General features: G+C 42.2%; 1 protein-coding gene across 1 annotated transcript; it reads left to right on the forward strand.

Moving 5' to 3' along the window:
• Positions 1 to 3,159: 3,159 nt before the first annotated feature.
• Positions 3,160 to 21,006, forward strand: LOC133514119 (myosin-2-like). The gene is made up of 39 exons (XM_061845474.1): positions 3,160 to 3,390; positions 4,279 to 4,422; positions 4,613 to 4,769; positions 4,850 to 4,877; positions 5,033 to 5,145; positions 5,180 to 5,295; positions 5,375 to 5,438; positions 5,509 to 5,607; positions 5,680 to 5,783; positions 5,855 to 5,993; positions 6,663 to 6,781; positions 7,053 to 7,202; positions 7,856 to 8,026; positions 8,102 to 8,408; positions 8,492 to 8,568; positions 8,787 to 8,874; positions 8,973 to 9,090; positions 9,177 to 9,300; positions 9,587 to 9,723; positions 9,806 to 10,061; positions 10,435 to 10,677; positions 10,745 to 10,921; positions 12,160 to 12,305; positions 12,507 to 12,597; positions 12,692 to 13,081; positions 13,156 to 13,282; positions 13,776 to 13,894; positions 13,964 to 14,160; positions 14,523 to 14,706; positions 14,780 to 14,945; positions 17,429 to 17,553; positions 17,640 to 17,948; positions 18,023 to 18,226; positions 18,301 to 18,426; positions 18,506 to 18,676; positions 18,928 to 19,032; positions 19,595 to 19,690; positions 19,766 to 19,900; positions 20,524 to 21,006. The coding sequence occupies exons 1-39, from the start codon at positions 3,187 to 3,189 to the stop codon at positions 20,542 to 20,544; spliced, it is 5,847 nt and encodes a 1,948-aa protein (XP_061701458.1). The 5' UTR covers positions 3,160 to 3,186; the 3' UTR covers positions 20,545 to 21,006.
• The last annotated feature ends 700 nt before the right edge of the window (positions 21,007 to 21,706 follow it).

The following is a 21,706-nucleotide window of genomic DNA, read 5'->3' on the forward strand; positions in this document are numbered from 1 at the left end:
ACAACAGGGCACAACACAATACAATATAAATAACATTATAGTATTCATATGTCGGTTGTGTGCAATTAAGTCCTGCAGCCTCGTCAATAACATCAGGCGCTGGAGTTGGATTGGCTACTTAGTTCAGTGTGATTTTTTGAACGTGAGATGTGGCCTACAGCAGCTCCTAGCAAGTGTTATCCATTTGTATTTGTGTGATGGATTGTTAGCATCACAGCGCCTTAAAACACATTTTCTTTTCACTCAAGCAGGGCAAAGTGTTTTCAGCTTATTTGTTATCTCACATTTTTGATTGCAACACCAAGTAAAAAAACTGACCAAGCGACAGGTTGTAACAGGTAAGATGGTAAGCTGGGGTACTCCTCAATCAAAAGTACCAGTTTACTTTTACCTGTACAAATAGTTTTAAAATAAGAGCCCTTTTTGGAGCTGATGCAGTGTACGAGGGATGGCAGATTGTTCTTGATTAATGAGCTTCAAGGTGAGAGCCCAAAAGGTTTCTGGCCAGTTGACAACAAATGATGTGCCCGTCTGCCGTCACAATTGACTTTGCATAGCTGCCTCCTGAATCCCACTTTGATTTTTGTCCTTTGTTTACCGACCAGCTGCTGCCGCTAATCCCCACCAGGGACAATCTTCCGTCCTCTTCAGATCGTCAGCTGTTTGCCTGATCCAAAGAAACAGCTGGAGTAACACCTCCCTGCTGCGGGATAATCAGGGGAAGTCTTGCCTTTGACGTTTTAAATCTCGCTGGATTCACTTGCTTCAATATACGAGTATCGAGGTACAATCACACAACCGAAAAGTGTCTCTATAATCCTTTGGGCTCCATGTTGGCCATTTGCGTTTACCTCACATCATTTTTCTTCAACCATTTTTGCTGTGTGAAGGCAAATGTGATTACTCCAGAAAAAAGGTTGTTTCTACCCTTTTTTGGTGCTTTTGTTTTCACCAATAAAACACGGATTAGTTAGTTTCACCCAAAATATCTATATGACCGAAAGATAGTGGAGATAAAAAAAACATGTTAAGTAGAACAGTGACTTTATGAAACATTCCTGGCATTTGTGACATATCAAACAATAAAACTGTTACTTCTCTCTGCAATAGCAGAGTACAAATGTGCAATAATCTTACTAATGCCTGGACATGGGCAATAAGACTGTAGACACCTCGTTTTTTTAGTTCTTTTTAGCAATAACTGCGGCTTGATTGTAAATATTTCATCTGAGTTACTTTATCGTAGATCTAATACATTTTATTCTATTGTATTTATATTGGTTTAGAAAAACAACCATGAAACCTGTCATAGTGGATCCTGGAAAAGCTTTATCATGCAATAAGAGTGTGACTAAAAACACACAAAGGACTTCCTCAAAAGGGAAAAGTGTATGGTAAATTGGCCAAATCAATCACTGGACCTTAACCCAATAGAACATGCATTTTACCTCCTGAAGAGGAGACTAAATGGAGAAACTGTCAGAAACAACCACAAACTGAACAAGGTTGCAATAAAAGGCCTGGAAAAGTATTTCAAATGAAGAACGCAACAGTGTCGTGAAAATAATGTGTTGCAGGCTTGATGCAGGTATTGCAAATAAGGGTTATCCCACCAAATGTTAAATATTATTCACTTTAATTTCATTTATGAATGTCTGTTCCAAAACCATTGCTCGCTGGAGAACTCTGTGGTTTCAAAAAAAGGTGCTCTGTCCTGAGTTGTTTTACACACAAAGATGCCAGTTTGCCAGTGGTGCCAAAATGTATTTGGATGAATACGGATGCCATATCAAGAAATGAAAGCTGCAATTATGAACATTTGCCTCATATTAAATTTTTGATCTGAAACCCAATCGTCTTCATTATTGACCTTGCCTTTCCAATACGTTGGAGAGGACTGTAGGAGATGAGAACATACATGTTTGAATGTAAGGTGCCTGATCCTTTCCGACTTCCAATGTATTGGCATTTCTCTTGGTCATAATAGATATGACAAGCCAAGCTTCATCCCATAGTCTTTATCGTCAAATCCAAAGCAAAGCAACCTCGGAATCTACAAGGATCTGCCTGTCATTACAGAGAGAGAGGGAGAAAGTAAAGCAGAGCAACAGAGAAATTAAGGATATTCAAGGTAAAATTCTAGGATGAACATAAAACCTCTTAACGAATTGGACCTTCAGTAAACTTTTGAATGCACAAGTCCAACTGTTCATTCTTTAAGTGCTTTTTTGCACATTTTTTTGTGTTGTGTCATGTAGTGTAATGGGCTGTCATGTTATGGTGTATTGTGAGCGATTGTGTTGTGTTTCATTGTACAGTAGCATAAATGGCAAAATAGATGCTTTATGAATGAATATTTTCAAGCAAATCCTGTTACTCATATACTTTCTCTGTGTTGCAACCTGCTGATGACACCCTGTGACCTGTGTGCTTAGTTGCCACTTCCCTCTGGAAACTGAAGTACTGTTGATCAATTATTTAAGACCAAGAAAACAATCTTGGTCTCACAATTTCAAAGAGGACTGGTTAAAAAAAACAATTCTAAAAAAGCTCAGAAATGCATTCGTCCATTCATGAATCAAATAGCTGGTGTAAATTTTGATTTTCAGTTCTTCATTCATCCATCCATCCATATTCTTACCCGCTTATCCTCACGAGGGCCACGGGGAGTGCCGGAGCCTATCCCAGGTGTCAACGGGCAGGAGATGGGGTACACCCTGACCTGGTTGCCAGCCAATCGCAGAGCACATAGAGACAAACAGCCACACTCACAATCACCTACTGGCAAATTAGAGTGTCCAATTAATGTTGCATGTTTTTAGGATGTGGGAGCAAACCGAAGTGCCCGGAAAAAAACCCACGCAGGCATGGGAGAACATGCAAACTCCTCAGAGGCGGAGCCGGGATCGAACCCGGGTCTTCAGAATTGTGAGGCCAATGCTTTAGCAGCTGAACCACAGTGCTTCCCTGTCCGTAGTATGTTTGCTGTTAAATACAAATAACAACTCTGATCCACACTCATCCATGAGGAGCAGTATGTTCCGGAAACTAAAGATGGCACATAGTTTCGTACAGCACGCCCACCCAACCCAAGGACAACGCTGAAGTATAAAAGTTGCCATCCCACTGATCAGATGCTAGAACTGTCTCTACCAGGTTTACAGAGGGCAATTTCTTTTGGCAACCATGAGCACCGACAGCGAGATGGCGATCTTCGGGCCGGCTGCCCAGTATCTCCGGAAGTCAGAGTTGGAAAGGACGGAGGCGCAGGCCCGACCCTTTGACAGCAGAACGGCCTGTTTTGTCTGCGAGGAAAAGGAGGTGTATGTCAAGGCCACCATCCAGGACAAGGTGGACGGAAAAGTCAACGCTAAGACGGAAGATGACAGGGTGTGTGGACATTTTCTAGTTTCATCTTCAACTGTACTCTCACTGCCCCAGTTTTAGGATCTTTACATTGGTATTGATAGATAGATAGATAGATAGATAGATAGATAGATAGATAGATAGATAGATAGATAGATAGATAGATAGATAGATAGATAGATAGATAGATAGATAGATAGATAGATAGATAGATAGATAGATAGTCAAACTTTCACTGTTTTTGTGCTAGAGCCAACTGACTTATGAGTAAGTTATGACAGGTACCACGTGCCCCAATTTACAATTTTTTTGAGCTGTTCCTTGGTTGATTTTTTGTTTTTTTTTGTTGGCAAATTTTAAAGTATGAGCATGCTTCAGAAAAACGCAGCTGCAAAAGTTGAGTAAAAAAATGTAAGAATCTGCTGTGCAGCAATCTGGTGGCATCTTCTGGCCAAGGAACTTGGTGGAAGTGATGAAGGAGTTGAATTGAGAATAAAGAAGTGTTTTATTGTCATTTTGTGACATCTATATCCAATTACAAATTTTTTTAGGGGGGTCATAATTAATGGCGGAGTTTTCCCATTCGGGGCAGGGTTAAGTACTTTATCTTTTTAAAACTATTTATGTTGTTTTAACTGTACAAAGGAAATATGAAATTTAAGACAAACGTGGTGGTTGTTAATGTCTCAGTCCGAGGTGAGCTGACTTTGGGAGACGTATTATAATGATAAAATGAATACCCTGATTCATACCATGGCCATTTTTTAATCTCTTCACATAACTTAATATATATATTTTTAATGTAGAAGGAAGCTGGAGGCGGTGCTATACACATCAAATAATTACAATTATAATCATTTCTACTGTGTGCTGTTAGTCAGGTGGTTAATTCGTGTGACTTTCTTTTTACAGACATTAACTGTGAGGGAGGACCAAGTGTTCCCCATGAATCCCCCCAAGTTCGACAAGATCGAGGACATGGTCATGATGACACATCTCCACGAGCCAGCCGTGCTCTTCAACCTGAAGGAGCGCTACGCCGCCTGGATGATCTATGTAGGTCTCCAAAGACGGGGGTTGTCAAATTTTGTGGGTCAATTAAGAAATTTTGTGAGGGAAACTCATCTGATCTGCACGCCAATTAAACACAATTACCTTGTGTAACTCAAAATGCCATAATACCACATGGACCTTGAGATGGATGTCAATGATATCTAATATTTTGTTTAACCGTTTTTTAATCCAGACGTACTCCGGTCTTTTCTGTGTTACCGTCAACCCTTACAAATGGCTGCCGGTCTACAATCCTGAAGTGGTCCAGGCCTATCGAGGCAAGAAGAGGATGGAAGTTCCGCCTCACATCTTTGCTCTATCCGATAACGCCTACCAGTTCATGTTGACGGGTAATTTAGCACCACATAGGCCCAATTCAGGTCTTTTCTGAGTGCTATGGTCACCTGACTTGTTTTTGCTTCCACCCCAGATCGTGAAAACCAATCTATCCTCATCACGTAAGCAAACAACTAAGTTGTTTTCTTCACATTCATTACTCACAAAAACTTAAACGGATAATTGGTTTTCAAGTGAAATTTTGGGATCAGACACCCACATTTTTTGTGTGTAGCGCAAGAATGTCATCAGATGCTAATCTGTTCGTTGCTTCCAGTGGAGAATCCGGCGCTGGAAAGACAGTGAACACCAAGCGGGTCATTCAGTACTTTGCCACCATCGCTGTGTCTCCGGACAAGAAGAAGGACGCCAATAGCAAAATGAAGGTCGGTCCTCGATGCTTTACAGAGGACCACACGTCTAGTTGACCACCTTTCTGGTTCACAGGGAACATTAGAGGACCAGATCATCCAGGCCAACCCTCTGCTGGAAGCTTTTGGGAATGCCAAAACTGTGAGGAATGACAACTCTTCTCGCTTTGTGAGTCGCTTTTATTATTGATGAGGAAGCAACTAGTTGGTTTTTGATGTTATTCCGTACATTAATTTAAATCTTACAGGGTAAATTCATCCGAATACATTTTGGCACCACTGGCAAACTGGCATCAGCAGACATCGAAACATGTATGTTTACCAAATGAGCTTAATGAGATGAATCCAACCAAAAAACAGATTTCATTTTCCATCCTTAAAGATCTGCTGGAGAAGTCCAGAGTTTCATTCCAGCTGGCAGCTGAAAGGAGCTATCATATCTTCTATCAGCTGACCTGCAACAAGAAGCCGGAACTCATCGGTAAAATATGATCACCGCTGAATATCCTCTTTATATCACTTCCAAAAACGACATTATTATGTTCATCTTCAGACCTGCTCCTCATCACCACCAACCCTTATGACTTCGCCTTCATCAGTCAAGGCGAGATCAGCGTGAAAAGTATTGATGACACTGAGGAGTTGATGGCCACAGATGTGAGTGTGATCGTGGGTGGTTCGCAAAGATGATTCACTGAGAAACATTGTCCATCTGATATGTGGTCCAGGAGGCCTTCGACATTCTGGGCTTCGCCCCAGATGAAAAGATGTCTATCTACAAGTTGACAGGAGCCGTGATGCATTATGGGAACATGAAGTTCAAACAGAAACAGCGAGAGGAACAGGCAGAACCAGATGGCACTGAAGGTCAGGACGTTGATCATACTTCAAAATATACGTAATAATGATAGCATTTACATCAATGCACTTTTTTTCACTACACTTCACCCATTAGTGTACAAACTAGGATTACGTTGTGGGGAATTTGTTGCCGGGCTGCAAAGAGAGACTGAACAAAAAACACGTTATTGATTATCGGAGTAAATTCATGAAAATATTACTTTACATCAGCTTTGCCCTTATTCACAATACGGGAGTGCGTAACACCCGAAGAGCATTACATACAGCTATTCTTCTTCTTCTTTTTCTTTCAGCTTGTCCCGTTAGGGGTTGCCACACCGTGTCATCTTTTTCCATCTAAGCCTATCTCGTGCATCCTCCTCTGTAACCAACAGCCCTCATGTCTTCCCTTACAACATCCATCAACCTTCTCTGTGGTCTTCCTCTCGCTCTTTTGCCTGCCAGCTCCCTCCTCTGCACCCTTCTACCAATATACTCCCTCTCTCGTTGTATTTTAGTCTCGGTCACCAATGTTGAACAAAAATTCCGCTTCACAAATATTTCAAATGTGATTTTTTTTTTTGGTTGTTTAGAAGTTTGAAGATTTGTGTGTGTGTGTGTGTGTTCAAACTCTTATGTGATTAATGAATTCCACACCACCGCTTAAATGATTGAAATTTTGTCTCAAAACTCCAGAGGCTGACAAGGCAGCATATTTGATGGGTCTGAACTCTGCTGACCTTCTGAAGAACCTCTGTTACCCACGCGTGAAGGTGGGCAATGAGTATGTCACCAAAGGACAAAATGTGCAGCAGGTACGACTATCTGTCAGCACTTGCTGGAAATTAACAAGTGTCTTTGTTGTTAACAAAATGCAACACTTCACCTAAAAGTAGATGAAGGAATGGAGACTATGTAGCCTCATTTCACGCGTGGTGTGTTTGGCCTGCTGAAGGCACTGAAATATGACAGTTTATTTTAAATGTAAGAGGTTTATATGTCCTGTGAATGAAAAGAGATCTAATTCCTTAATCCCCCAAATCCACAAAGCAGCTGAACTGAGCCACTGTTCTTTTCTCACTCAAGGTGTATAACTCCATAGGCGCATTGGCCAAATCTGTCTATGAGAAGATGTTCTTGTGGATGGTGCAGCGCATCAACCAGCAGCTGGACACCAAGCAGCCCAGGCAACACTTCATCGGCGTTCTCGATATTGCTGGATTTGAAATCTTTGATGTAGGTCCTCCCATTTTGAAGATACTTGACTATTACCTTGCAGTTTGAGGCAGCTCAAGACGAATTAGTTTCTTGTTCCTTGACAAAGCTCTACCAGGCACAACTCTTGACTGATCTGCATCAAACGTTTCAGGAAGACTGTTCCAAGAACCCAAGTATAATTATATATATATATATGCACACACACACACACACACACACACATACAGTATATGCAAGGCAGCAGAGTGGCGCGGGAGTGGTGGAGCCAATCCCAGCTGTCATCAGGCTGGGGGCAGGGTACACCTTGTAGTGGTTATCACCCAATCGCAGGGCACATGCACAACAGTCGCACTCACAATCACACCTAAGGGGTAATTCAGTGTCCAATTAATGTATGTTTTTGGGAAGTGGGAGGAAACTAGAATGGAGAAAGCCCATGCAGGCACAAACAAAACATACAAACTCCACACAGGGAGAGCCGTGATTTGAAGCCCCGTCCTCAGAACTGTGAGGCCAGCGCTCTGCAGCTGTCCCACCATGCCGGCCTGCCACATATTGTTTGAAAACATTCTGAATTGGTCAAATGATTTTTTACAACTACTTGATCCATTATGCTTGAAGCAGCTGGGTTCATTTGACCGAGCCATTTCTTCACACTTAAATTTCCAAAGTTCAACAGCATGGAGCAGCTGTGTATCAACTTCACCAACGAGAAGCTGCAGCAGTTCTTCAACCACCACATGTTTGTGCTGGAGCAAGAAGAGTACAAGAAAGAAGGCATCGATTGGGAGTTCATTGATTTTGGCATGGACCTTGCAGCATGCATCGAGCTTATAGAAAAGGTAGATGGTCCATTTTTGTGTGAAGGAAAGTCAATTTTGGATGTCAGCTGGTGTGTGATTTTTTTTGTCAATCAGCCAATGGGTATCTTCTCGATCTTGGAGGAGGAGTGTATGTTCCCAAAGTCAAATGATGTGTCCTTCAAGAACAAACTTTATGATCAGCATCTGGGCAAGAACAGCTGCTTCCTCAAGCCTAAAATTGCCAAGGGTAAGCCAGAAGCTCACTTCTCACTGATGCACTACGCCGGCATGGTGGACTACAACATCAGCGGATGGCTGGAAAAGAACAAGGACCCTCTGAACGAGTCAGTGGTGCAGCTGTACCAGAAGTCATCTGTTAAGATCCTGGCAATGTTATACGTTACCTTCTCTGGAACAGATGGTAAGATTTCATTCCTTCTCCTTTTGTCTTGAAAGCTCAAAGAATCTGTGATAGAGAAGTAGCATAGTGCTTCATATATGCAGATGCACCAGCTGGGGGAGCCAAGAAAGTGTCAAAGAAGAAGGGGGCATCTTTCCAAACTGTGTCAGCTTTGTTCAGGGTAGGTTAAAAATCAGTTTGCAAGGCACCACCATGCATAAGTGGTTACCACTAACCTCACATTATTGAGGTTTGGGGTTCGAATCTTACCTCCAGCCTTTCTGTGCTTGTGTTTGTATGTGCGTCACATGCTTTCATGAGTTTTCTTGGGGTTCTTTAACTTTTCCCTGACATTCTATAGTTAATGGGTGATCATTCATAGGTGATTATTTCTTGCAGGAGAATCTCGGAAAGCTCATGACAAACCTAAGAACAACGCATCCACACTTTGTGAGATGCCTCATTCCGAATGAGACAAAAACTCCAGGTAGACTTCTCCAACTTTGTCCAATTATAATGCAGAAAAGCTGCCTGCCATGCTTGTGGGTTTCTTGGTTTTGTTGATCTATTGAACACGCTGCACAGGCACTATGGAGAATCATCTTGTCCTTCACCAGCTGCGCTGCAATGGTGTGCTGGAAGGCATTCGCATCTGCAGGAAAGGATTTCCTAGCAGGATTCTGTATGGAGACTTCAAGCAGAGGTGAACTAAAGAAAGTGTTCAAGCATACCAGTGTACAATAAAACATTTACATAATTATCTATGGAAAACTTTTGTTGTTTTGGCAGATACAGGATTCTAAATGCCAGTGCTGTTCCAGAGGGACAGTTCATGGATAACAAGAAGGCAGCAGAGAAACTTCTGGGATCCATAGATGTGGACCACACACAATACAAGTTTGGACACACAAAGGTTCTGTATGTTTGGGTGCTGGAGTTAAAATTACTTTCACTATGCTCTATCTGGCTACAAATGTATAATGTTTGTCTGGTCTGTTTTGATCATTTAATCAAACAGCAACCATAACCCCAACCATAAACATATTCAATACTTTAGTCATTAATCAGTAATAAATGAGTCATAAATGTGATTTGTACAGTTAAGTACTTATACACAAGAATCTACGATTATATACATTTTCCATCGTTAAGAGTGTTGATTTGGAAAGATACTTGAATGACAGTGATGTCACTTTCAGGTGTTCTTTAAAGCTGGCCTCCTCGGCGCTCTGGAAGAAATGAGGGATGAGCGGTTAGCTCAGGTTGTGAAGTCCACGCAGGCACTGTGTCGTGGGTTTCTGATTCGGCTGGAGTTTCAGAAAATGATGGCTAGGAAGTAATTATCCTCACAGTATCTTCACATTCTCAAGCAATTGATAAAATCTCCAATTATGGGGCCAACATGTTGTTGTTGACAGGGAGGCCATCTACACTATTCAGTACAACTTCCGTTCCTTCATGAACGTCAAACACTGGCCATGGATGAAGCTGTACTTTAAACTCAAGCCACTGCTCAAGAGTGCAGAAGCTGAGAAGGAAATGGCTCAGATGAAGGTGGACTTTACAAAGCTCAAAGAAGATTTAGCCAAGTCAGAAAACAGACGGCGGGAGATTGAAGAGAAAATGGTCTGTGTTGTTCAAGAACGAAATGATCTTCTTCTCCAAGTCCAGGCAGTAAGTCTTCATGAGTAACTTGTGCCCATGGTTGGCCATCAAGCTGTCGCCTACTTTTTCTTCTGTTTCAGATAATATTACTTAAATAACATCTAGGAGGAAAGCAGCACAGTGGAGCAAGTGGTTAGCACATCCACCACGCAGTGCGAAAGTTGGGGGTCCGAATCACAGGGTTCCTTCCCCTAACCGTGCACACATTCTTATCACCCATCCGTCAGTATTAAGGAAGTCGCATAACTATAACTTAATTGTGTAAGAATCTACTGAAAACAATATATGATCATATACTCTATTTTTTCCATTTGAGCGTGAACCTTGAGGGTAAAAGTCAGAACATTTTACACACGTTCCTTGTCTTTTTCAAACATGTCAGGAGTCGGACAACCTGCTGGATGCTGTGGAACGCTGTGAGGGACTCATCAAGAGCAAGATCCAACTGGAGGCCAAGCTAAATGAAATGACAGAGAGGCTTGAGGATGAGGAGGAACTGAACGCCGAGCTGACAGCAAAGAAGCGAAAGCTTGAAGATGAGTGTTCAGAGCTGAAGAGGGACATCGATGACCTAGAACTTACATTAGCCAAAATTGAAAAGGAGAAACATGCAGTAGAAAACAAAGTGAGTGGACGCAAGTATGGTGGCTCTCATCTTAGCATTGAATGTCACTTCTCACTATCCGTTAAAGGTGAAAAACTTGACGGACGAGATCTTGACTCAAGATGATACCATAACTAAACTATCCAAAGAGAAGAAAGCCCTGCAAGAATCCCATCAGCAGACACTGGATGACCTGCAAGCAGAGGAGGACAAGGTCAACATCCTCACCAAGGCCAAAACCAAGTTAGAGCAGCAGGTTGACGAGGTGAGACACTGCTCAGTCACAAAAACATTGATAGTGTAGCGCCTCTCTAGCATAAAATACTTCGACGAGGTAGCCACCTGAGTTCTTTTCTTACTCGAAAGTGCGAAACTAATAAATTAACTCAACGTTAATTACTCTAAATGTCTATTACAATTTTACTCTTTACTTGTGCATTTAATTCTCTATCAAAAGTCTCTGAAATAATATTTCCCCTCATGAGTTAATATTATCCTAATTTAAATAATCAAGCTACCAAATAAACTCACCACTATTTTAACTGTCTTGCAGATAGACAAATGATAAACATGGTTATGTACCAAAAAGTGTGAAGATTTAATAACAAAATAAAGGATGGAAAAATCAAACGTGTATATACAACAGTCAAATAAACAAAGTCAATTTAACAGGTACACAATGCACATGTGCTTAGGGCCCAAACAAATATAATTATAGCCAGCAAGCAAATGAAATTTAAACCTCAATGTCACTGCGGTGCTTCCCAAGCCAGGAGTGAAGAAAGGTGAAGGTGGTTTTTCCTCTGTCCGGCGTCCTCACAGTCGTCGTCCCTTTTTCTTCTTTGAAGTCCAAACACAGCCTCGCTAGCCGCATTAGCTCGACACTAGCGCCCTTGTCCTCTCCTTCGTGGTCCAACACACAGGCCTTGCTAGCTAGCGTTAGCTGGTTGCTAGCGCCCAAGCCAAGTCCCATGCATGCACTTAGCCCCTGTGGTAGCGGCTAATTCCACCACGTTATGGCGGGATTTGAGTAGTCCACTCAAACAACACACTATCCCAGTTGAACTTTCAACAGTCCTTGTCGAACACGTCGATCAACTTTTGATAAATGTCCACCGTTCATTTTCTTTGTCCTTTCGTTGCCCTCCAACAACCACTCATACCTTGCACTCCGTCTAGCCTTTTTTCTTCTTCTCTCTTTTTCCCACGTCTCGTCAACACGTCACTTCCTGTCCTTCTTAAACAATGGTTACAACAATAAAATGACAAACAAAAATATTTCTTTTTCACAAATGAATCAAACACATTTAAATACAAATCCCTCCAAAAGAAAATAAAGTCAGCACACACATTTTAACAGATATTCCACCACATTGCATAAAGAAAACCTATAACCTAATTACTACTCTATTATACTGAAACTTTACCTGTACCAACTTTTAACTGGGTTATAATAGCAATTGACATTGTACGTTTTTGTTGAAACCACTATTAATGTTGTAGTTGGAGGGTTGGCTGGAGCAGGAGAAAAAGATCCGGATGGACCAGGAGAGAGCCAAGAGGAAGTTAGAGGGTGATCTCAAACTTTCCCTTGAGTCTATTATGGATCTGGAAAATGAGAAGCAGCAGCTGGATGAGAAGCTAAAAAAGTATGCTAACAGAACATTAAAATACGATAACCTGTAAAGGTTGTAGTATATTTTAATTATAAAATACCACTCAAAAGTAAAATATTTGTAAAATTTTATGAATAGTGTATTTCTAAAGAATGATGCCTGTGAACTGAATCTAGTGTATTTGAAATTGAATTACTGTCATGCTGATGTATTCATCTGCTTTTCCTCTCACAGAAAAGACTTTGAGGCTTCACAGCTCCAGACAAAGGTTGAGGATGAACAAGCTCGAGGTTCACAGCTGCAGAAAAAAATCAAAGAGATCCAGGTGACAAGATATGGTCCAATGACATGATTGGGCCACCTTAACTTTACATCACTTCGGTTTATGAGCTTCCATTCATGCAAGCTCTCATTTGCAGGCCCGATCTGAAGAGCTGGAGGAGGAAGTAGAGGCTGAGCGTGCTGCTCGAGCCAAAGTGGAGAAGCAAAGGTCAGATATGTCCCGAGAACTGGAGGATGTCACTGAAAGGCTGGAGGAGGCTGGAGCGTCCACTGCCACTCAAGTAGAGGCCAACAAGAAGCAGGAGGTTGAGTTCCTCAGGCTGCGCAGGGAGCTGGAGGAGCGGTCGCTCCAGCACGAGGCCACGTCTGCCGCCCTGCGTAAAAAGCATGCCGACAGTGTGGCCGAGCTCGGGGAGCAACTGGATAACATCCAGAGGGTCCGGCAAAAGCTGGACAAGGAGAAGAGTGAGCTAAAACTGGAGCTGGATGACCTGTCCAGCAATCTGGAGAGTGTTGCCAAAGCCAAGGTGAGGGTGAAGCCTCATCAAAAGCAGTGAAATTGCTGTAGTGTTTCTAAAAGGATTTATCTTTTTCTGAGAAGATTAACTTCGAGAAAATGTGCCGGTCGCTTGAAGATCAACTAAGTGAGGAAAAAGCCAAAGAGGAGGAGCAGCAGAGGGTCCTGAATGATGTGTCCAGCCAAAACACTCGACTCCAGACAGAAAACGGTAATCAAGACGTGAGAATGTCTGCCTCACACCACATGTGTGCTTGTTTGGTATGTTGAAATTAATCATATGATCAATATATCAGCAATGGCCATGAATGAGTTTGCATTAATACAGTGGTACCTTAATCAATATATAATGAAATGACAATGCTTGTTGATTTTTGGTTCATGGCACAAAAATTCTTGTGCTCTGTCTATGGTGGATGTCAATGCGAGTCTCATACAGAACATTAAAAGGAGGTTTGCATAGCCAGCACAGCCAAGAATTCTCGATTTGTTAACAATCTTGACTAATTTAAAAACAACAAACGGAAGAAAAAAAACTGGCTTTGAGAACCTTTATAGGCAAGGATGAGAAACAAAACCATGGTAATATCGAAAATTTATGTGGCTCAGTTGTTGAAATGTCAATCATAATCGACTCAAATGATGGGACCTCTTTAGCTTCACAACTTTACTACTCCATTGTACTTTTTGATTGTGTTCTGCAGTTGAAATGGCTCGCCAGCTGGAGGAGAAAACAGCACTCCTGTCTCAGCTCACTCGGGGAAAGCAAGGCTTCCTCCAGCAGATTGAGGAGCTGAAAAGACTAAATGAGGAGGAAGTTAAGGTGAGCATGGATAATTAGAGGTCCACCACAGAAACAACGTGATATATGCTGACCATCATTTGTCTGAAGGCCAAGAACGCCCTAGCCCATGCCTTGCAGTCCACGCAACATGATTGTGAGCTACTTCGGGAGCAGTACGAGGAAGAGCAGGAGGCCAAGGCCGAACTACATCGCTGTCTCTCAAAGGCCAATAGCGATGTGGCCCAGTGGAGAAACAAATACGAGACAGATGCCATTCAGCGCAATGAGGAGCTGGAGGAAGCCAAGTGAGAAACACAAAATCACTTGCAGTGGGGAGGCTCGTCAAGGCCTTCTCTGCTGGTCTAACCACCATCAGAAGCACTGACCTACGTTATATTACAGTAAAAATTTGTTGGGACTGAGCCTAGCTGTGAATAACGAAAATCAGTGAGGAATTGATGCCAACTCATAAAAACATATTGTAACACATCATCCTCGTACCTTATTCTCCAGGCAGGCCTAGTACATTTTGACCTCATCTAAAGTCAATGGTTTTTGTGGCATTTGAGGGCATTAGCTCACGGCAGGTTCCACAGAAAAAAAGGGAACAGGCAAATTTCTAAACCGTGAATAGGCCGGGATTCACGGCACAACTTTTTTCTGACAGGAAGAAGTTGGCGCTGCGTCTGCAGGAAGCAGAAGAAGCTGTGGAGGCTGTCAACTGCAAGTGTTCATCTCTGGAGAAGACAAAACAACGACTTCAAGGAGAAGTGGAAGACCTAATGATGGACATGGAGAGGTCAAATGCTGCCGCTGCCACCTTGGACAAGAAACAGAGGAACTTTGATAAGGTTTTTCTTCCTATGCCTTTCTTAACACCTTATGAAGATTCACACCATAAAGTCACACTATTTCTTCCTGCAGGTTTTAGCTGAGTGGAAGCAGAAGTATGAGGAAGGTCAGACAGAATTGGAGTCGACTCTCAAAGAAGTGCGCTCTTTGGGCACTGAGAACTTTAAGATGAAGAATGCCTTTGAAGAATGTCTGGAACAACTGGAGACACTCAAACGAGAAAATAAGAACCTTCAACGTATGTCTCTATAGATTCTCTGTGCTCCTGGTCATGGTCATGTTGAATCGAAGCAACTAGACTCTTCTTGTTGGTTGAAAACATTGAACCTTTAATCCATTAGACCATCTTTTTGAAGACATGTCAGGTCTTTGTTGCTCAAATTCTGTACAGAGATGATAGCCAGTTTGAAAGTGGTGTGAAAGAAACCGTCCATGTCAAACTGGAAAGAGCCTCTCTTAACAGAGAAGGAAGTTTATGCTGTTTTGACTAAATCTTTTTCTGTAAGTGATTGTTCATTACACAGATTATTTATTTATTAATTTATTTATTTATTTGGGTTATACAGTGAAGAAAATGAGTATTTGAACACCCTGCACTATATTCCAAGTTCTCCCACTTGGAAATAATGGAGGGGTCTGAAATTTACATCGTAGGTACACGTCCACTGTGAGAGAGACAATCAAAAAAGAAAAATCCAGAAATCACAATGTATGACTTTTTTTTGTGTGATAAAGCTGCAAATAAGTATTTGAACACCTGAACAAACCAAAGTTAATATTTGGTACAGTAGCCTTTGTTTGCAATTACAAAGGTCAAATGTTTCCTGTAGTTGTTCACCAGGTTTGCACACACTGCAGGAAGGATTTTGGCCCACTCCTCCACACAGATCTTCTCTTGATCAGACAGGTTTCTGGGCTGTCGCTGAAAAACATGGAGTTTCAGCTCCCTCCAGAGATTTTCTATTTGGTTTAGGTCTGGAGACTGGCTAGCCTATGCCAGAACCTTGATATGCTTCTTACAGTTTACGGCTCCTTGGTTTTCCTGGCTGTGTGCTTCGGGTCATTGTCATGTTGAACGACCCAGCCACGACCCATCTTCAATGCTCTGACTGAGGGAAAGAGGTTGTTCCCCAAAATCTCAAAATACATGGCCTGGTCATCCTCTCCTTAATACAGTGCAGGTGTCCTGTCCCATGTGCAGAAAAACACCCACAAACCATGATGCTTCACAGTAGGGATGGTGTTCTTGGGATGGAACTCATCATTCGTCCTCCTCCAAACACGGTTAGTTGAATTGTGACCAAAAAAGTTCAATTTTGGTCTCATCTGACCATAAAACATTCTCCCATGACTCCTCTGTATCATCCAAATGGTCATTTGCAAACTTAAGACAGGCCTTGACTTGTGCTGGTTTAAGCAGGGGAACCTTCCGTGCCATGGATGATTTCAAACCATGACGTCTTTGTGTTTTACCAACAGTCACCTTGGAAATGGTGGTCCCATCTCTTTTCAGGTCATTGACCAAGTCCTGTCGTATAGTCTTGGGCTGATTACTCACATTTCTAAGGATCATTGAGACCTCACGAGGTGATATCTTGCATGGGCCTCCACTCCGATTGAGATTGACCGTCATGTTTAGCTTCTTTCATTTTGTAATGATTGCTCCAACAGTGGATCTTTTTTCACCAAGCTGGTTGGCAATTTCTCCGTAGCCCTTTCCAATCATGTGGAGTTTTGTTGTCTCTGGTGTCTTTGGACAGCTCTTTAGTCTGGGCCATGTTATAAGTTTGAGTCTTACTGATTGTGTCGGGTGGACAGGTGTCTAACGACCTCACACAGGTGCATCTGATTCAGGATAATACATGGAGTGGAGGTGGACTTTTAAAGGTGGTCTAACAGATCTTTGAATGTCAGAATTCTTGCTTATAGACAGGTGTACAAACACTTATTTAAAAAATCATACATTATGCTTTCTGGATTTTTCTTTTTAGATAATCTCACTCACAGTGAACATGTACCTATGATGAAAATTTCAGACCCGTCCATGATTTCCAAGTGGGAGAACATGCAATATAAGCAGGGTGTTCAAATACTGTGCACAGTTCAAAATTATTGTTTAATGTTTTTCACAGTCTAAAACACCCAGAAAAGTACAGCGACTCTAAATTTATATATAAAAGGTTGAAAATATTTTACATTTCGTCCAAAGTTACCATACTGGTCCGCTTGAGGGTGACACTGTTGACATAGTCATCATGGGCAAATCAAGGTTGCTGTTATGAGCTGTGAGGAATTAGTGTTCTACCTATTTGGAAAGCTCATGCCGTAGAAGAAAGACTCGAGAAAAAACTGTTACTGTACCAAAAATAGCATGTTCCAGACTTCGAGTTAAAACTGAAACAATGCCGCTACCTCTCTGCGCAGTGTTCGATGCAAAATAGACAATAAACAGATTCATCATCAGAATTGCCTCCTTATCACATACATGTCCTGAAAATGTGCCATATTCTACAGAGGGACAGGAGGGAATGTTATGGTTGGATCTATTCACATTGTTTATGGGTGACACTTTGTTCAGTCCCAACGGTTTGTTTTATCCGATATCCTTTATATTGGGCTCCGTTCTATTGCGGTTTCATTTTATGTCTTTTATTCTGCCAGATTTTGTTCAAAAACTTGTTAAAGTCAATAGCTGAAGCAAGGCCAATGTTCTTATTACAGAGGAGATTATGGATCTCACAGAGCAGGTGGGAGAAATGGGAAAAAACGTCCATGAGCTAGAGAAGTCCAAGAAACAAGCTGAACAGGAAAAGTTGGAGGCCCAAACATCTTTGGAGGAAGCTGAGGTGAATAGAGTAATGAGAGCAAGATGCAAAACTCCACATTTTAATCCACCTCTGTTCCTTGTGACCACTCTTGTGTCTCCATGCAGGCCTCCCTGGAACATGAGGAGTCCAAGATTTTGCGAGTCCAGCTGGAGCTCACCCAGGTGAAGAGTGAAGTGGACAAGAAGATAGCTGAAAAGGACGAAGAGCTTGATCAGATGAAGCGAAACAGCCAAAGGATAATTGACTCGATTCAAAACAACTTGGATGCCGAGGTGAGGAGCAGAAACGACGCTCTGAGAGTTAAAAAGAAAATGGAGGGAGACCTCAATGAGATGGAGATCCAACTGAGCCACGCCAATAGGCAGGCATCCGAGGCTCAGAAACAGCTGAGGAATGTGCAAGTTCAGTTGAAGGTGGGTGCTGTCTGCAAAATATGAATAAAACAACAAATCATAACAATCAGTGTGAGTTTTGCATCCTCGCTCAGGATGTCCAAATTCAGATGGACGATATCCTGAGGAACAATGAAGACATGAAGGAGCAGGTCACTATGGCTGAGCGCAGGAGCAACCTGGTGCAGGCGGAAATGGAGGAAGTCCGAGTTGCCCTGGAACAAACAGAGAGGAGCCGCAAGTTAGCTGAGCAGGAGCTGCTGGATGCCAGCGAAAGAGTTCAGCTGCTCCACTCGCAGGTTTGAACTTTCAAACATCAGCTGGATTCGGGCATCCAACACAACTTTCTGCCAAATTGTGATCTATTTTACAGAATACCAGTTTGCTTAACACCCGCAAAAAGTTGGAGGCAGACTTTTCTCAGATTCAAGGCGAGCTGGACGACAGCATCCAAACAGCCCGGAATGTTGAGGACAAGGCCAAGAAGGCCATCACTGATGTAAGTTGAATCTGCAACTTCAAATTTTCCCTTTGAAGGTAATGATGATGCAACATCATAGTATGGCCACATCATACAGGCCGCCATGATGGCAGAGGAGCTGAAGAAGGAGCAGGACACCTCCGCTCATCTGGAGAGGATGAAAAAAAACCTGGACACCACCGTCAAGGACCTGCAGCAGCGTCTGGACGAGGCAGAGAGCCTAGCCATGAAGGGTGGGAAGAAGCAGCTCCAGAAACTTGAAACGAGGGTAAATGAAAGAAGGAAATGTGTTGAAACAGTCTGCGTAGGGTGTCATTAAGTTAAGTCATGGCAATCAGGAAAAAGATATAAATAGGGAACATTTGCATCTAAGATCTACAACTGAAGAAACCTTCTGGATTTAAGGTGAAGTGTTTCAAAAAAACAAGGAAGAGTTCAGTTGCTGACAGGCAAGCTTTGCTGACTTTATATAATTAGTTCCAGAGAAATGTTCTCATGACACCACTTGCATGCTTTAAGGTGCGAGAGCTGGAAAACGAGCTGGAAGCAGAGCAAAGACACAGCTCTGAGACTGTGAAAGGGGCACGCAAGATGGAACGCAAGATTAAGGAACTCACCTATCAGGTCAAGTGGAAAGAATACTACACAGTGAACCCACCACTAGGCGGGATGGTCGTCACCTAGTTTGCACATCCATCTCACAGTTCAGAGATTGTGGGTTAAAATAACAGCAACAGCCCGCTGGTTTCCTCCCAAATTCCAAACACAAAGCACAAGCGTGATAGGTTTATTGAAGACAAAATTGTCCGTGGGTGAATGTGAGTGTGAATGGTTGGTGAAGAATCTCTGTTTCACTCTTTCACTTACAGTATATCCATCCATTGTCTGTATCACTTTACCTCACTAGCAAGCCAGGCTAAATCTAGCTCCACCCTGACATACAAAGATCTTACAACTCTTGAGATGCATCACTTCAACCTACTTTGAGAGCATATTATGGCTTATTTTAGACCTTTACTGTAGAAAGAAGACCAAAATATACCGATATCAGAGAATACATGTCTTTCAGCGAATAACTGTCACAAATGATGAAATACACTATAGCAGGTGAATCCATTCCTGACGGTTCACTCTACGTTAACATGTTTCTCTTCAATGAACTGACAAAGATGCTTCCTCCGTGCAGTCAGAGGAGGAAAAGAAGACATCAATGAGGCTCCAGGAGCTGGTGGACAAACTCCAGCTGAAGGTCAAAGTGTACAAGCGACAGGCTGAGGAAGCGGTGAGTGTATGGCATCTGGCCATGTCAACTTTGTTCCTGGTCTGATTAGTGAGTTGCTCTCTTGGCATCACACAGGAGGAGCAAGCCAATGGCCACATGACAAAATTAAGGAAGCTGCAGCACAATCTTGAGGAGGCCGAGGAGCGAGCTGACATCGCAGAGTCCCAGATCAACAAGATGAAAGTCAAAAGTCGAGACATGGCCACCAAGGTAGGATGACTGCAGTGTTTTATTCAGAAGCGCAGGGGTTCTCAAATTTTTTTGAATCCAATTTTTGGAAACCAAAAAATCCCCACATTGAAATGTTATAAGAACAAATTCTTTGGTGGCGCGAATCCCGCCCAGTGACTGTGTCGGTATCTGCCCTGCAACTGACTGGCGAACAGTTCAGGGTGTAGTCCGCCTTTCGCCCGAACTTAGCTGGGATAGGCTCCAGCTTTCCCGTGACCCTTATGAGGATAAGCGTCTTGGATAATGGATGGATGGATGGATGCATAATAGGTCACACTCTTTTGATTGGCTCAAAACTAGGAAGGGATGATTACTATACGGTGATTGGTTTATTTGTTTGTATTATCGGCATGCCATCTCTGTAGATATGCACTTTTGTAATATGACATGACACAATTTATTATGAGTTATTTTTTGGACCCCAAGTTTACAGATGAAGGGCCTCCGCTTTTGAAAACCACTGTGTTAGCATCTAACCGACTGTCTTTTGTGGAGTGTGTTCGATTCGGTCTGTCAATACGCTAATTGTAAATATGTTTTTAAAAGCGCTCTAGAAATAAAGTTATAATCATAACTATTACTATTTGGTCTTTTTTCAACAGGGCAAAGACAGTGGGGAGTAATCGGTCTTGGTCTTGAAGACGTGTGCTGTGAACCACTGTCATAGCCTGCAACATACTCTTAAAATAATATAGTGGTTATGTAAATGCTTAACGCCACTGCGTGGACAAACACCAGCAACATTGAATCGCCACTTCAAGTAGAAGCATACATTACTAGAGGTTCTCAGACTTTGAGGGTCCAGTAACCCCTCACAGAATATTAGCAATTAAACTAACTAACTAGCATGTGTAGGATAAGCCCGCCCTCAATGCCAATGGCATTGCTATTTTTTCATGTTTCAATCTAAATATTCATGAAGTTTGAAAAAAAGAGTAAACCAAATTAATCTTAATGAAATTAAATAGTCACCAATCTTCCCTAACTACGGTAGAAATTCCGCTGTAAAGTCAGATTTATGTGATAATAGGTCACAGTCATAAAAGGTGTTTATAGAGGTTGTTTTTTTTTTTTTTTTTAGATAAGGTGGGACATGTTGCACATGCAGTGGCTTTAAACATGATGCTTTAATTTTTTTCCCCTGTAGTGGATGTATGTTGCCTAACTGCAATAAAGTCAACATAAAAAAACCACTATTTGCCATTTATTGTACTACATGAACAGGAAGGCAGCATGACTGGTCATGATGCATTGTTTCTCGAGGCAGAAGGAAACCAACAACCCCAACACAGCGGATGAATTAATGCCACAATACTGTACCAAACCTGCCCGACTGATAGAGAAACAACCAAATTGAGTTTGAGTTTGCAGGTGTCTATGACATACTGTATATATTTCCGTGTCCTCTAACCGGACAATCAGAGTGCTGACCAATCGGTGTTGCAAATAGTTTGACTGGGTCCATAATTTGCATATTCGTACATACATTTTGTTGTCCATACTAGATGTAATTGGACAAATTAAAGAGTGATTGTGAGTGCGACTGTTGTCTGTCTCTATGTGCCCTCTGATTGGCTGGCAACCAGTTCAGGCTGTACCCTGACTCCTGCCCAATGATACCGGGGAGAGGCTCCAGCACTCCCACGACCCTCGTGAGGATAAGCGGCTCAGAAAATGGATTGATGGACAAGCTGTTCTCATGTGAATCAAATCAAAGGGTTATTCAGAAATTAGCTTGGACAACATACGCATCATGTTCACAGATGGAGGCACAAATAAACTAAT

The sequence above is a fragment of the Syngnathoides biaculeatus genome, chromosome 16, assembly GCF_019802595.1.
Source record: "Syngnathoides biaculeatus isolate LvHL_M chromosome 16, ASM1980259v1, whole genome shotgun sequence".
Taxonomy (NCBI): domain Eukaryota; kingdom Metazoa; phylum Chordata; class Actinopteri; order Syngnathiformes; family Syngnathidae; genus Syngnathoides; species Syngnathoides biaculeatus.